This window comes from Chanodichthys erythropterus, chromosome 23 (assembly GCF_024489055.1).
Source record: "Chanodichthys erythropterus isolate Z2021 chromosome 23, ASM2448905v1, whole genome shotgun sequence".
Taxonomy (NCBI): domain Eukaryota; kingdom Metazoa; phylum Chordata; class Actinopteri; order Cypriniformes; family Xenocyprididae; genus Chanodichthys; species Chanodichthys erythropterus.
The window spans coordinates 28,069,987-28,081,910 of record NC_090243.1 but is presented as its reverse complement, the minus strand read 5'-3'; the positions used below and the strand labels follow the sequence as shown (position 1 = coordinate 28,081,910).

The window sequence follows — 11,924 nt, the reverse complement described above, 5'->3', positions numbered from 1 at the left end:
TCAATGTGACTACAGTGGTTCAACCTTAATGGTGATGATTTTTACAAATGAGGTTTTTGATGGTGATGATTTTTAACTGCAACCGTTGCCGTCTGTCAGTCATATAATGCATGTCAATGGGAACTCCATCTATAAGAGTAAAAAAAAAAAAAAAACACGACAAATCCAAATTAAACCCTGTGGCTCGTGACGACACATTGATGTCCTAAGACACGAAACGATCAGTTTGTGTGAGAAACTAAACAGTATTTATATAATTTTTTACCTCTAATACACCACTATGTCCAACTGCCTCTGCATCCGGTTGGTGAGGTCTGAAAACAATCCCTGGTGACAGAAGTGATGTCTCGCACTCGTATATGTCTATGAGTGCGAGAGATCACTTCCGGCATCAGAGCGCAATCAGACCTCACTAACCGGATGCAGAGGCAGTTGGACATAGTGGTGTATTAGAGGTAAAAAATTATATAAATACGGTTTCTCACACAAGCCGATTGTTTCCTGTCTTAGGACATCAATGTGTCGTCACGAGCCGCAGAGTTTAATTTGTCTGCATATTTTTTTTTACTCTTATAGATGGAATTCCCATTGACATGCTTTATACGACTGACAGACGGCAACGGTTGGAGATTAAATTCATCATTTGTTTTCTACTGAAGAAACAGTCACCTACATCTTGGATGCCCTGGGGATAAGCAGATAAACATCAAATTTGTCATTTGTTGGTGAACTATCCCTTTAACTAATTCAACCATACTAATGAGCAAAAAATTACTTTAGATTAGATTTAGAAATAAGAGTGCTGAACTTCTTCTGTATCCTGTTCTTCTGTAATCCAGAATGGCAGCACAGCTGAAAGGTTTGTTTGAGCTGCGCCCTCTGCTGTACAGGCGACAATATGCATTTCCTTTAGCCTGAGGCTTATTCATTTCACTTTTGGTGTGAAAGGGCCTTAACATTTGCCAAAAATGCAACTTTTGTTATTAAAAAACAAATAAGCCCAGCCCAGGTGAGAAAAAGTAATATAACGCATTACTTTTTATGAAAAGTAACTAACGCAATTAGTTACTTTTTTAGGGAGTAACGCAATATTGGAATGCATTACTTTTAAAAGTAACTTTCCCCAGCACTGGTTACAGCAAGAGTTAACTACTGAAGCCAACCAGCCAATCCTTCGTATGGATGCAACACATAAAACTCCTGGAAACACTACCAGTGTCTGAATATGCTTACTCCACTACTATACAGTAGGTGGAAAACAGTAAAAATTAAATGAGAAGTGTCTAAATTCACAGTATTCATAAAACATTTAGGTGAAAAATACCCAGATGACCTACTACTTCCACAGGAATTCTGAAGTGCGCATCCATTGGATACTTTATTATCCCATAAGGTTGTGAATGGCAGTGAAGCACAAAGCCAACACGGCAAATGTGGTCCGTCTGGATTTCATTCTTACTACACACATTCATACTACATTTAACTGTTGCAAAGTTGGTTCTGTATCCAATGTAGTACCAACTCACACACACTTCTTTCTGGACACATGGGTTGAGAAAAATGTATAGGCCTTTACTGCTTTTCAAAAATAAAGCTTAAGTTAATTCTGGACTGAAGAACACTATGCATTAAAATGGCAACAAACACTTCCTGGTTGACTTTGGCAGGGTAAACAAATTGTCACACCTTTTCTTTAATATATCTTTATTGCTTGAATAGTTTTGATACAGAACAGCTTACATTTCTGATTCTGAAGCACTCATTCGAAGAACAAGAGTAGTGTACCAAAAATGTTCTGGTGATTCTGGTTCCATTCAAATCCAGTAGAATTATTTTTGGGGATGTAGCAGCGACACAAAACTCCCTTTTACATCGGTCATAACATCAAACAGTGACAGCTCTCCATTCTTCCAAGAGACAGGGAGGATTTCAAATAAAACTAAAAAAATGGGGGAAAAAGAAGATTAACATCTTGTAGAAAACCTATGAGTGGAATGTGGATTTGATAACTCCACCCTGTTCATTTGAATTCACAGTCAAGTGCTAAAAAAGTAGTGATTGACGATTTAACATATTCAGAAATCATAGGTGAAGAAAAGTTTTGCAAGGAAAATTATGATTTGAGAAAGCCTTTTGTACGAACCCTGAGAGTGAGACAGAGCAAGGAGGCGGATGGGGCGAAAAAAGAAAAAAAAAACATTAATAACTGAACAACAAAAAAAGGTTATCATGCAAAACTACCCTACAGATTCACCCATAGCAGAATAACAGTAAATTTCACAGTTTTATACATAAAAGAATATATCAATGAAAACAACTTTATCTCTCTGTCAAACTGAAATAATCATCATCTTAATAATAATATAATAAAGATAACAGAAACAGACCACACATTCTAAAAAAAAACAAATTAAAAAAAAAATGCATACAAAGGTCTACATAAAGCTTTCGGATCAAAAGTGATTATTATCATCATCATCAAGAACCCAGATCAAAGCTGGGATGCTAAGTATTGAATTTGAATCATTTTTTATGCAGCATAATTGTGTTAATACATGGCTTCTCCACATTTACTTCTTCACCCGCACTGGGTCATAATAAATACATTAAAAACAGTTTGTGAGCATTCTTACCAGGAAACCAACCACTTCCACGCACAACCAACACAAAACACACTCACATGAACCCAGGAAAAGGCATCGGGAGAAGCAGAAGTCCCGGAATACACAGATTGAGAAAGCGATTGCAATTGCATTCAAGTTCATCCAATACTACAAGTCTCCCGCCTGAGCAGAGATGTTAGATCTTCACCACTAGGGGGCGCACACAACTTGGTATCCAATCAGGGGCAAATTCCCTCTCCATCCCCACAATTGGTTAAATATTCCTTTTCACTCATTTGCCTTCTTATATCATCCCGCCACCGCAAGGACTTTAGCGGCGTGCAGATCAAAAGTCATCCGTTTGGTAGACGGCTGCTCCAGGAAATCAGGAGACCTATATTTGAAGATTCTTACCAGTCCATGCGATTTCAAACAGTCTTCATGCCCTTTGAGGTTTGCTTTGTTTGTGTCTGAGGTTTCTTTACAACACAAGTTCATAAAACTGAGAGGTTAAAGAGATCCAACTACAAAAGAACATGTGATTGACATGGGGTCCTCCTAGTTGAGGAGCGCTGCAGGACGACACATCCTGACAGGAGGCAGCAGGGCGACAGGGTTCAAGTACACCATGAATTCTAGTTCATGAGCCCGGCAGAAAGTGAGACACCTGCCTAAAGCTCAGAAGAAAGAGTAAGGCTAAAAAAAAGTGATGTTTTTGGAAGACAGTCACCCTGGAAACAGGTCAAGTACATCAGATTCATAACTCATGGGCTTCCTTATTGTGTGTTTTGTGTGTGTGTGTGTGTGTTCTTAAGTAGCTGAGACAGGGCTTGAGGGACAGTAATTCATGAGCCCTTAAGTTAAAAATATGCCTTCCCTCATTAAAAAACACCCCCTTGTGCCAAAAACAAAATGCTAATGCTAAGGACATCTGACACAATCAGCACAGCTGGACATTCATCACCTATTTTGGGCAAACATTGCCCATATACTTTACGTGATAGCTGTTGAACACCTTTCCAAGTATGACCCTCAGATCTTTGCTGGGCTGTTTCCCCCAAAAATCTCTACATGATACAGCACCCAGAACAATAGAGCTCATTACTGTAATAAAACAATTACTCTGGAAGCTTTTGTCATTAAAGGATTTAGACAAAAGGGGAAACTACTGGCAAATTAAAGGAGGACAAACAGCCATGAAGAAGCCCTGTGGTGAACAAGTCGTCTTTGCGTATTCCAGTTATGCAGAGCCTCTCAGTAGAAATATGTCCTGTTGTTAGTCTCAGCCTTCGCTGAATAGGGTATAAACCTGCTTTTCATAAGACGGTTTTCACTGTCACTGAACTGTACAATACGATATGCTAATTTGTTCATATATTGCTTATTGTAGTTCTCTCAGGATTCCAAAAAAAATCAAAACGATCAATGTAAAATACTATAAAAATCAACTTTAGATCATGATAAATGCTGATAAAGATATAGCAAAAAAAGTAGAAAGGCACTTGGAAACAGTCATCGCTTTTTTTTTTTCACTGCAATGTACTTTTGTTATATGGCACTGCTTCTTGTTGCAGCACAATGTTTCACAACATAAAGAAGAAGAAAAAAAAAAGAGTCGCTCTTCACTTCACCCCAAGCAGTGGCGGTTCGGAGGTGGGCAAAATGTGCTCAGTAGTGGGCTTGGTATGGATCTCCAGTAAGCCTTGGATGAATCCCTCCGACGGCTCTATGTCAGATGTGGTGGGTGAATCTGATGCTTGTTCCTCTGCTGGATGTTCTTTGGGTGTCTCTGTTGCTGGTGCAGGTCCTGTCTCGGAGGTTGGTTTAAACTCTTCAGTTTCCACAGCTGGTATAGTGGCTACACAGTCCTCCTCTTTATCCTGTGAGGTTGGTTCCCCCTTCACAGTGTCTGCTACTTCACTTTCATTCTCAGAGGGTGGATTGGTGCTTGTAGGTGTGCACTCGCCTTCGCTAGCCGAACGCCCACTGAAGCCCTCCTCGTCGGGTCCACCTGTGAGCCCACAAGTTGAACCATCACTATCCACTCCACGTAGTTTCTGGTGGATACGCTGATGTCGGACCAAACTGTGCTTTAGGGTGAAGGTGCGCTCACAGGTCTGACACTTGTAAGGCCTCTCACCTGGTAGAAACAAGGCATTAAAAACATTCAGCTTTTAATAAGAAACATTTAGTTATCAAACAAGAGCTGTCTAAGTATTTTTTCAGTTTTGTCTTTACCTGTGTGAGAGCGCATGTGTCTGGTGAGATCCTGAAGACTCCAGAAACGTTTGTTGCATATATTGCACACCTTTTTCCTCTTGTCTGGCTTGCTGCCAGGTTCTTCAATTTCTCCCTCGGCACTCTTTGGTTCAGTTGCAGCTCCCTCTTCATCACTCCTCTCCTCCTTATCCTCCTCTGACCCACTCTCCACCACACTGCCTGTTCCCTCGTTCTCAGCTATGCCCTTCCTTAAGCTTTCCACCTCTTCTTCTGTAACCTCTTTCTTATTTTCAGAAGGCACAACTGGATCACCTGATTTTGTGAGGCTTTGTGCAGGTCCATTAGTTGGGTCTGATGCTACATCCAGCTGATGAACTTTCTCATGCCTGGTCAGGGTGGCAGCATAGCGGAAACTCTTCTTGCAACTTTTGCAGGTGAATTTGGACTCCTCCTGAGGCGTTTTGTCAGAAATGTCACCATCTGCTGTAGGGGAGGACTGTGGCTGGTCTTTCTCAGTGATCTTGAAGTCCTTTGGCTTAGAGACAAACGTCAAGTCAAGGTTCTTATTGCTATGGGAATCGCCATCCTCTTTTTCTGGTTCATTGTACTTCAATGACTCGAGGGCTGTTGGATCCTCCTCCTCTTTGTGAGGAAGAGGCTCTACCACAGCTGCTTCTGTCGGCTTGGCTGGTGAGGGTTTTTCAGCATTCGTTGCTACAGGCTTCTCAGGGTCTGAATTTGTCAGATCCATTGCCTCACCCACAGGAAGCTCTGTCTCAGATGTGCTTTCTAAAATATACATTGACAAATTACACCTCAGTAATAAAGTGCAGTTTTAACCTCAATAGTTAATCAACAGTTAAAAAGATTCCACCGTATATAAGCAATTTTAAGTTTCTATTATATATTATTTTTCTTACCTGAACTCTCTGGTGAGCCTTCCTCTGCTTCTTTAGACTTGGGTATTACACCATTGCGCCTAAGCACTCGGTTGGAAATGCCATGCTTGCGTAAAAGATGTCGCTCACAGTTGGACTTGGTTGAGAAGAAGGCATCACATTGGGGACAAGGATATGGCTTCTGACCTGTTTAAGAAATTAAAAATAAAAGCAAGAAAATAAATTACACATACTTTGAGGGTAATATAGAAGGTGTACATTAACTCTGTACACCCTTGTAGTGCTGTAGTCTGTAAAAATGTACGTAAGAGTCACCTGTGTGTGTTAACATGTGGCGCTGAAGCGAACTGGCCCAAGGGAAAACTCTGGGACAAAAGGGGCAAGTCATCTTTTGCACAGAATTTGAGTATGCATTCTTCTTCCCTTTGGACTGATGGGGTTGAACAGTCTGCTGGGCTGGCAGGTGTTTCTCATCTTTCACCTCTTTCTCGTCACTACCACCTGGCTGCTGCCCGCCTTTTCTTGCCAACTCAATTGTGTTGGTCTGAAGATAGGCGCTGAACTTGTTGGCATCAGTGTTTGCCAACATCCTCTCAACACTTGCAAACTCCCCACTAGACTCCAAATCAATATTCGGGTCTGTGGCATTCATCACAGGTTTTTCTTTCGCTATGCTACTGGAAGGCCTTTTCCTGGACCTCTTCTTGGAGCTCTCTAGGGAGAGCTCCTCTGTCAAGGTATCTGGTGACTCTTGCTTGCCATGTGTATCAGAATCAGCCTGAAGGCTGTTAGTGTTGTCCCGTTTTAGAAGGTCAGGGGCACCAGAAACAGAGGAAATGATCTGAGCAATGGATGCCAATGGTGGAAGTTCCTTCACAGCAGCAGAGGAAGGTTTAGGAAGCAGGGGCTTTAGGCGCAAGGGCCTTCCTGCAGCATTAGTGCTACCAGTAATGGAGGTCAAGGCTACAGGGACCTGGTAGCATCCAAGCGGTTGGGACTTCTCATCAATGGACTTATCAGCCTGAAGAGCCTTTGCAAGGATGCTGATGGATGAATGTTCTTTTTTAATCTCTCTTGGCAATGTGGCCTCAATATCTTGTGTAAGCTTCTTCAGAGGATTCTTAGGAATAGAGAGGTCAATGGGTTCCATGGAAGAGTCATAGGAGACAGGCTCAATTTTGATCCCGGGTGATCCACTCACACTTCCAGCACTGCTGCCCCCACGACTTTTGTTAGAGAAGTCCAGAGGTTGGTCCATGTCTATGCTGTAGAAGTTAAGGTCTTCAACCTTGATAGGCTGTACCACAGTACTAGGAGAAACCCCATTGAGAGGAGATGGGTTTGGGCTATTTTGGGTTGATGAAGCTAGAAGAGTGATTATGTGCTCTTCAATATCCTGCTCTTGGACCTCTGGATGTTGTTTCAGAAGGTGATGGATACAGTTACGCTTGGCAAGGAAGGCTGCTCCACAACGCTTGCACTCAAATGGCTTTCGCTGACAGCCATTGTGTGTGCGCAAGTGAATCTGCAGGGCCCGGAAGGTCTTTAGGTCCTCCCCACAGAAGCGGCAGGTAGTTTCACTAGTCCCAGCCTGTTCCAGCACATCTGCTGTGGATGTGGACGAGGTAACATATTTGATGTTTTTCTCAATCTCCTTGCGATTGCTTTTCATGTGCTTTTTGCGAAGGTGACGCTCACAGTTAGCCTTGACAGTAAAAGGGTAATGACAAAGCCGACAGACATAGGGCCTTTCACCACTGTGTGTTCTCAAATGACGGATCAATGTAGCCTTGTCTGGAGCAACATAGTCGCAGATATTGCATTGGTGGGGCAGAATGCCCAAATGATATCGCATGTGTGCTTGCAGCACACCAGAGAACGCAAAGACCTGGTCACAAAATCGGCAGGGATATGAGCCTTTTTGAGATGTTCCTTTCTTTCCAGTGGTCTCTTCTAACTTGCCATTCTCCTGCTTGATATGTCTTTCATCCGTGTCCATTGGGGTATGGGCATCTCCCATGCATTCTGCCTCCATTTGTATTCTCTCTGCAGAAGCCTGGTTGTTGGCAGAAGAGGGTGAGGAAGATGAGGAGAGATCCCTAGCTGTCTTGAGAGGATGGTTGGCAGGAGGTGGGAGGCTAGGGCTGATGCAGCCCAGTGAAGCTTGCTGGGTGTTCAAAAGTGGTGGTGGAGTTGAAGCTACCATACTGGTTCTGGGAGCCACCAAAGGCTTTGGCTTGAGTGGAGGCATCTGCTTGTAGCCCGACTGCACAGCACTACAAGGTGCCTTGGATAAGGGTGGGAGAGAGATTTGGTTAGGAGCAGCTGAAGCTACTTTGAGTATTTGCTGTATATCAGCGAGTTCCATGCTGGATTCACCACAAACAGGCTTCACCACCATACCACCATCCGGCTGCACAAGAAAACCTGTCTGGAAAGGCTGAAGGGACAGCAGTTTGAGAGCTTCTTGATGGGACAGACCGTGAAGAGTCGCTGGGTCTACAAGAGACAGGTTAACCCCTCCAACAAGCCCAGCCTCTTGAGGTACAGTGGACTGATTCGGCTCTACATGGATAACCCGGATGCTATCTAGCTTGGCTTGCAGGGCATCCTCTTCTGAAGGGGCAGGCTTTATCTTAGAGATGTGCTTCAAGCCCAGGGAGTCCATGAAGCTGCTTTTCTCAGGAGCGGGAAGCTCATCTTTCACAATTAAGGGTGAAGTTGTCTCTTGGGTGCCACTGGAATTCCCATGTGAGGCTTTGTGCAAGTCCAGAGCTGAGCTAAGCGGGAATGCCTTATCACATGTGTCACATACAAAACGATGGAATTTGCCAGTACATCGGCGAAGGTTTGTTTCACACCAAATCTGTGGGTTAAAATAAAAATGAAACTCAAACTCATTCAAGGCAAAGAACATTTACATACTGTGCAGTTTAACCACAGAAATGTTGAATATGGCTTTTACCTGGGCAATACGAGGAAATTTCTGGCAAGAAAAGTCAATGAAAGCCAGATCATTAAAGCCAAGAGGGATGGATGGGTTATTCTGAATAAAGGGTTGTCCATTGGGGTCTGTGGGTAGCTGCTTATGGGTAGCTGCATTGTGGCGGAGCAAACTTCGGTGTGTCCGGAATGAAATGCAGCATAAATCACATCTAGGAATAAGAATGCTAATGTAAGGTGTTGATTTCAAGATACACCACACACATTGTTTGTACTTAATCTGCCTGCTGTATATGCATAGATTCATGCTCAATAATACACTCACATTAATATTATTATTATTATTATTATTTATCATTGCCCAAAATCTTCAAGAAATACAGTGCCCAATCTACAGTGTGCTGTAGAAATACATCCTAGACATCCAAATATATCTGGTATTTCCTAAGTGAATTGCAAAGTCAGTAGTAATCACACCCTAGCCTACAAAGGCTCTCGTTCTGTGTCTTTCGGGTGCTGCAAGAGACAGCTGGCTAATGTCTGTTCACTGGTCTTGTCACATGCCCTGCCCCTGATCATGGTGAAGACATGTCCATAGGGACTATAAGCTGCTTTTATCTCAGCAAACATACACAATGCAACGCAAGGCAGAGCATAGCATAGCAGCACATCCACCTGAGAAGCATAATGAGCTAAAATGCAAACAGGTTGAAGATTACTGCTTGTGACTGTTTTTATACATTTTGTCAGATTTGCATGAGAAAATCATGTTAGTTAAAATGGAGAAGCAAAATTAGCTTTCCTGTTACAAAGAGTTCCATCACCGTTACCTATAATTACACTAAACTATTCCCTGTCCAGGACACAGTTGTTTCTATTGGCTATTTTGCAATGACTTCAAACATGGCTCATCCAATCAGATTTCAGAGTTGGAACTATTCATTTTATTATAGCATGTATGTATGGGAGTGTCCATGTTACTTGGAAGGGCTGTTTGGGTGAGACAGATAACATGTCGGTATCTTGAAAAGCATTCTTATGTCTGTTTGTACGTGTGAGTGTGGTTATTTTGCTGCTTTTAGAACTCTTCAGAGTGGAACCCAATTCACAGCAGTCTAGATCCTCTTAACTAGCACTCTTAGCTCTTGTGATTACACAGGATTAGTGCTAAATTTGCAGCAGTTCCATACAACAATAACTCTGCTCTGAAACTCAGACAGGCCCTGCCAACTTCCTTTACCCAGAGCCATGCCCTACAGCTATCCATTAACTAGAGGAGCTAGCTGTTGGTTGGGTGATTTTAGTGGGATAGTCTACAGACTGACATCTCCAAGGATACAGCTACCACCTCACACGCATGCATGCATGCACACACTACTACAGAGATGTGCTGCAAAATGCATCTTGCTAAAGTCTCCTCCTGTGTCTCATTAAATCCCCCCCAGCCACACAACCTCTGTGGTACCTCCCCCCTCCATTTTTCCTTCTTTCCTCTGCGTGCCACTCCCTTGCCCTAAGCCTGGGGGCCACATGCAGGGGGGGTGGGGGAAGAACCTCTTAGGCCTCTCACGAGTGGGAGGGGGACACGTCGACAGGATTACAGACATGTAGGTATGATCATCCTCAACCAACAACATTTCAATAAGCTTAAAAACCAAACTTTGACACAGGCCAAACCTGTAAAACAAAATGAAAAATTTCTATCTGAACCAAACAAATGTTTTTTTTTTAACATGTAGCACAATATAAAAGGCAAATCCCACTGAAACAAAATCCCTTCGCATAGTTAGTAAGCAAAAGGAGTTGCACCCTCTGTATTCGGATGTGTTAAATTATGACTGTACCAGCACAAAGCATGCCACCATATCTCCCAGCAACTGCAGGGATCCAGCCTAAAGCCCCTGCTACTGGCGTCCCCCTGCAATACAACTCTCACCTCGAACAAAGGGACAACATTCCTGTCTGAGCTTAATGGACAGCTATAATATACTGAATAGAAAACCGAGTGTAGGAAGGGCTACAATTTTTCCATTATCAAACCTTAAACATTCCTTTGTTACCAAGCCTGTCAGTTATGAAATAAATGCAATACTTAAGACATGAATCAGGATTGTGTTTTGTTCATACATTTAATGTATTAATGCATGTGTTTGTACCTCAGTGTAGTGTCAGGATGGGTCTCCATGTGGGTGTCAAAGTCGTTTTTGCATGTGAGGCTCTTGAAGCAGATAGGACAGGTCAAGACATCCTCCTGTCCTTTGCTCAAACCCTGCTCATCTGCCCCACTATCCTCCAGGACCTGCAGCACACAGGTCACTGTTAGCTATCTGTAGCTCAATTTGGGAGCACCATCCTGAGGCACAGGTAGCATTGGATAAGATGGTGGATCTACACTTACCTTTTTGCTTGATGGCTCCTCTGTCTTCTCTCTGTCTTCATCGTGGCTTAGTTTGCGTTTAGCTGCAGAGGGACGTCGACGCTTAGGTGGAGACAGAGTCGGACTGCTGGGGATGGAGCTGGCAGAGTCCTTCTCATGGATCTTCATGTGTCTGAAAACAGATAAAAAGTCTTTTAAAACTGAACGTTGTGCATTAGCAAACCAGCTGTCCCATATTGCTTAGCGATCACCACAAATTATTCTGTTACATATCTCTGAAAAATGCATGGGCACTGCAAAGTTTATGGTTGTGGAACAAATGCTTGGGAACTAGTTGCATCTTAAGGACATTTCCAGCTGGCTCCCACTGGTTTGATGGATGAGTAATTAATGAATAATACTCTAGAAATTTAGGGTAGAGGAACCCCTGTTCATCCCAAAGGGAGCCAACAGAAATGACTGTAATGGGAGGATGCTAATGGGCTGGAAACTGCTGCAATTATCTGCAGCCTCTATATGTGCATATGTTGAGTCCAAGATGGCGGGTAGAGATCAGCGGAAGAGAGCGGTAATGTTGCATGGAAAGGGCCAGAAGTTGATCCTCTATTTTCCAGAGAGATCCTGAGAAACCCTGTGAAGATCCATAGGAAGTGGAGGCCCAAAGAAATAGATGAATGAAAAAGATGCCTGACTTGAGTAACAGTTTCAAGCCCAATGTTGACTAAAATATCACACACTATTCGTTTTATCTCTCACTGAACTCATACAGATATAAAAAGATTTATATTTATTGTACAATCAAAGATTACATTTCAAATGAAACATGTCTGCTGCATGTGTCCAGGAAGGGCTCTATCTAACTGAACCTATAAAAGTTTATCT

The 11,924-nt window shown here is 42.8% G+C and overlaps 1 protein-coding gene across 5 annotated transcripts in view; it reads right to left on the bottom strand.

The window, feature by feature from the left end:
* Positions 1 to 1,695: 1,695 nt before the first annotated feature.
* The window catches only part of rreb1a (ras responsive element binding protein 1a), a 56,245-nt gene continuing 46,016 nt past the window's right edge, over positions 1,696 to 11,924 (bottom strand). For all 5 annotated transcript variants that reach the window (XM_067377287.1, XM_067377286.1, XM_067377289.1 and 2 more), the window contains 7 exons: positions 11,064 to 11,214; positions 10,822 to 10,964; positions 8,688 to 8,877; positions 6,038 to 8,588; positions 5,744 to 5,908; positions 4,842 to 5,612; positions 1,696 to 4,743 (listed from right to left, as the gene is read on the bottom strand). In XM_067377287.1, coding sequence (XP_067233388.1) covers positions 4,226 to 4,743; positions 4,842 to 5,612; positions 5,744 to 5,908; positions 6,038 to 8,588; positions 8,688 to 8,877; positions 10,822 to 10,964; positions 11,064 to 11,214 — 4,489 coding nt within the window. In that variant the 3' untranslated portion in view covers positions 1,696 to 4,225. The remainder of the gene's footprint in view (positions 4,744 to 4,841; positions 5,613 to 5,743; positions 5,909 to 6,037; positions 8,589 to 8,687; positions 8,878 to 10,821; positions 10,965 to 11,063; positions 11,215 to 11,924) is intronic.